Below are 4,671 nucleotides of genomic sequence, written 5' to 3' on the forward strand. Positions count from 1 at the left end.
CTACGGCGAGGTTGCTCGGCACATGCTCACCTTTTGCGGGGCGTTGATGACGCCGGTGTTGTAGCCGAATTGCAAGGAACCCAGCACCGCTCCTCCCACGGCGAGCATCAGGCGAGCCGTCATCTGCAGGAAAAAGGGGGAAGAAAACAAACAAAAAAAAGAGGTTAAAGTTGGGAGTCCCAGCTGTGCTCCCACCCCCCACGTTGGAGAGGTCCCCTGGTGCTTCACCCTGATGCTTGTGACGTTGTGAGCACAACTATGCAGGAGAAAGGAGTAAACTTGCTTTTTTGATGGCATCCACGTAGACTAGCGGAAAAAAAAATTAAAAATACTGGTTTAGGCTTAAAAAAACACTTTGGGGGAAATTTTTGCCCCCAGAGTGGGGCAGGAGGTTTTATTTGGGCTCACAGGATCCCCTCGGAGGGCTCCACATGACACCCGGGCAGCACGCCAGCGCGAGATGCTTTTGGGGACGCCACGGTGACGCCGCCGGCCGGCCGAGCATCGTCCCAGCACCGGCGCAAGGATGCCCCTGACAGCCGCCACTAACGAAGTTTTTGCATCGGAGCCTCATTAACAGTCACTAAGCAAAATCCTGGCTCTTTGGCAAACCCTTCACCCGCCTCCTCTTCCTCCTGCCTCAGCCAGAGTGACAATCGGAGCCTTGTTTGGGAGTGGGGTCAGGGCAGGCCAGCGCTTGGGCCACCTTCATTAACGGCCCAATTATCCCAGGCAGGAGATTTTCCCGGCGCTCAGCTCCAAGAACCAGGATCCGACATTCCCAGTTAATCAGCTTTGGGATGATCCACGTGAAATTTATAAGCCCATTAATTTCAGGGGCTGGGCTCTCCCCAGTTATCATGGGTGCATCACCCCAACCCAGGCATGCTCCCCCAGCATCTCAGATTAATATTCCCAAGGGATTGGTACCTGCCAGACCCCACCTAAATGCAACCCCTAACTCAAGGGGGCTAATTGCAAAGTACACACACACACACAAAAAAGATTTACTTTTTTTAAGTAAATATAAATAGGTGCTGTTCACTGACCTCGCCTCGCCAGCCAAGCCGCCTCCCCCCACGTTAAAGTTTGCATGGAAAAAGCAACAGGGAATAAAGCCAGGCCCGTTAATGAAGCTCATTAATTAGGCTTGGCCCCAACACAACTAATCAGGGAGATTTTAGCACTTTATTTTGTTCTGTGCTTCTGAGTAAAGCCATCCTGTGAAGCAAATGCCCTGCTTGGGAGGGCAAAAACAGGCTGGAAAGTTAATGGCATCCCAGAAAAACATGGAAAAAGCCCCCCAAAAATGTCAAAATCCCAACTCCAACCTCATCCGTCTACCCACCGCTCCACAAAACTGTGACAGGGGACACTGGGAATGCCAAAAGCAGCCTGTAGTTGAATAAATATTTAAAAAAAAAGGGGGGGCTATTTGGTATTTGGGTGGTTTAAGGGATTTTTTTTGTCTGTTTTGGGGTGTTTATGGGGTTTGGGGTGACTTTTCTTTCTCCCTTTACTTTTTGGAGGCCACTCCTTGCTTTCTGAGGTAGCAACTTTTACTCTGCATGGCTACCAGCTGGCTCGCCTGCCCCAGGAACGCTGCTGGGCCATCAGCGTGCCGGTGAGTCACAACGGCACCGTGCCGCAGGGACGCATCCCGCTGGTGTGAACTTTGCTCTGGGAAGGTGACAGGTAGCGACACCTCTTCACTCCAACAGCAGCCCTTACCCCACAAAGAATTAAATCAGAAAATCACTTTTGCAATTCTCACCAAAAAAAACCCTTAAACTTTTAACCTTCAGCAAAAAAAACCCTTAAGTTCTTAACCTTTAGCAAAAAAAAAAAAAAAGAAAAAACACCTTAAGTGCTTAACCTTTTGTGAAAACTTTATAATTTTATTAAACGCCAGCAGCTTGAAGAGGCGAAGGGATCAAGTTGGTAGGAAGGCTGCCGGCGTTTTTGGAGGCTCTCCCCAGGCAGGGTCACTGTGAGTCAGCTCCTCCCGCTCGCTTTGGGCTTCCCAGTTCCAAACAAGCTGCCCGTCCCGATGCGGGAGCCTTTCGGCTCTAACCTCGCCATTAAAGGAGAGGCTTAAGATGGCGAGTTAGGAGGAAAAAAAAAAAAAAAAAAAAAAAAAGAATGGGAAACTCCTGCAAAGCTACGCACAGGGTTTGTTGGGGGTTTTAACTGCTTGCAACAAACTGTGGCTTTATTTGGAGTCTAGGGAAAAAAAAAACAAAACACAACAAACCCAACGTATTTCCCCTTCTTGCTTTTGTGCAATGAACTTATTGACAGCCTGGATATATCCAACACTCATGGTTTTTCCCCTACTCAATCCTGCACCTTACAGGAAGGTGAGCACAGCACTTGTCAACTTAGTAACATTCAGATTTTTTTTTTTTTATGCTTCTTCCTGCTTCCTTCATCACTTGAACGCAGAAGCCAAGACCCTCGGAGGAGATATTGACTGTGGGGTGACAGCAGCCCCCCAGAACAACAACAGGCTGCATTTGGCTTTATAACTTTTTTTTTATCCATTTGTTTTTTCCTCCAGCACAGAAAAATTTCAGGATGCTGCCTGCCTCACAAACAAGGAAATTAAAAATACCTCTGCAAAAAATATTATTTAAAAAAAGCGTCCCAGGAGGGAATTTCAGGAAAATCCTCATTTAAAGATAGCTCATAAAAATTAGCCACGAGGCTTTAACGAGCATCCCAGAAGCTGACTGCAAGAGGTCTCATCCAGAGATGGATGCTGGGGTGATTGCGGGGGGCAGTTGCCACTTCGCAGCATCTTGCACGCTTGTTTGCACACTCGTGCACGCTTGCGGGAGAGCAGATAACCGGATCCGGCCCCAGCCTGGGATAACACGGCCGCACGCTGGCTCCCAGCCCAGGAAAAACTTACGCACCCACCGAGGGCCGGGTAAAACCTGCTCCTAAAGCCACGGCATGTGCCACAGCGCCGGCATTTACCGACGGGAGGGCTTTTTTTTTTTTTTTTTTTTTTTTTGCACCCAGAGAAAGGGAGGGGGGGAAACCCAGCACCACAGGGATCAGCTGAGATTTTTGGTGGATTATGGCCATGGGAGAAAACTCATGGTGAAGGGAAGCAGAGTCAGAGTGGCATTAGTTTATGGTTTATTTATTATTTTTTTTCTTACAGGTCAGCTGGGGACAGCGACACGATCCCTCCAAGTTTTGCAACCACAAGAGCGTCTGCAACGAGCCCAGAGATGTTTTTGCATGCAAAAAACTCGAGCAGCCTAGCTCCGTGGGCAGAGAAGCATGTCCCGCTTTAATAATATTAAATATTAAAGGCAGAGGGGTGAGTTCGTCCCCCTCTCCCAGCATCCCTGCAGCTTCAATACAAATCCCTTTTTTCCTTGCAAGGCGCACTCCAGGTTTAAGTGTTGCCCATCAGCGCGCAGCAAATTATTCCTGCAATTAATTACCTTAGAACAAATTAATCATTTCTAACCCAGATCTATCTAATGGAGTAGTTATTAAAGATAGAAAAGCAGAGGGAGCACGTCTCCGGCTCCATTGCGGTAGCCGGGAGTTAAACCCGGCCGGCAGCGGCAGCGCATCAGATTTCTTCGTTACGAGAACAAATTTCTTTTTAATTCCTCCCCCCATCGACGTGCTGCCGGCCATCATGTTCCTGGCTCCCAGCTACATACCTCACCCCCCTAAAAAAACCCGGTGCTGGGGTAGAACCAGCTTTAAATATGATAATAAAAAGAGATATATAGATTTTTTTAAAAAATAGCATTCCCAATGCTGCGAAGTTGGGCAGAAAAATAAGGAGTTGTTCGCTGGAGAGAAAAATAAGAGGAGTCATTCTGGTAACATCTTTAATTGGAATAAAATTATTATTATTTTTTTTAATTACATGTTGCCCGGCACTTTGCACCACCACGGAGCGAATTTTTTATTTCCTTTCCTGGGAAGAAAAAAAAAACAAAACCAAAAACCACCCCTATGTACTTGAATATGTCCCAAAGCACTCCCAGAAAGGGATATTTGGGGGGGCAGCATTCCCAGGAGAGGCCGGGACAAGAAAACCCGGGGTCTAACGTTAACAACCCCGCCGCAATTAACTCACCTTCCTCATTTAGGGCCTGACACATCGCGTCACTTTAACCCACCTCTAGTGTTAGAAATCGATTTATGTGAGTGGAGCTGTGGTGCTGCGAGGGCTCGGCTGCTGCCGGCTGGCCGAGGGACTTGGCATTATTTAATAACCCACTTTTGGGGGGTAAGTGGACGGGAATTAGGTCAAAACAGCGCACAGAGGTCACGCCGTGCTGGGACCCGGCCGGACGCCGCCATCAGCGCGGGTCCCCGGGGTGTTCCCCCGCCAGGGTCACCCCGGCCTTGCAACCCCCAAAAGCGAACCCAGCGCCTGTGGGGCCTGGCTGCCTTTTCCTCACCTTCAAAACGGGGCTAAAAGTGCCTTTTCTGACTCTTTCCTCTTCGTTTTCTCACCTCAAAACTCCCCTCCCCAAAAAAAGAAACCAAACCAAAACTCTTTCCCAGGCGCGCTGTGAGGCGCTGGGGCCGCGGGGTGGGTTGTTTTGGGGCGTTTTCCCTGCTTTTGAGGTAAATTTTTCCACGGTGTTTATATCGCGTGGCGGCACCCACGCGTGTGCGCCTTCGGGA

General features: G+C 48.9%; 1 protein-coding gene across 1 annotated transcript in view; it reads right to left on the reverse strand.

Moving 5' to 3' along the window:
- Positions 1-297, reverse strand: part of SLC2A1 (solute carrier family 2 member 1) — an 8,785-nt gene extending 8,488 nt beyond the window's left edge. Inside the window, exon 1 of the mRNA XM_026862909.1 lies at positions 31-297. Coding sequence (XP_026718710.1) covers positions 31-297 — 267 coding nt within the window. The remainder of the gene's footprint in view (positions 1-30) is intronic.
- Between the last annotated feature and the right edge of the window lie 4,374 nt (positions 298-4,671).

Source organism: Athene cunicularia, assembly GCF_003259725.1.
Source record: "Athene cunicularia isolate RWA chromosome 21 unlocalized genomic scaffold, athCun1 chr21_part1, whole genome shotgun sequence".
In the NCBI taxonomy this organism is placed as follows: domain Eukaryota; kingdom Metazoa; phylum Chordata; class Aves; order Strigiformes; family Strigidae; genus Athene; species Athene cunicularia.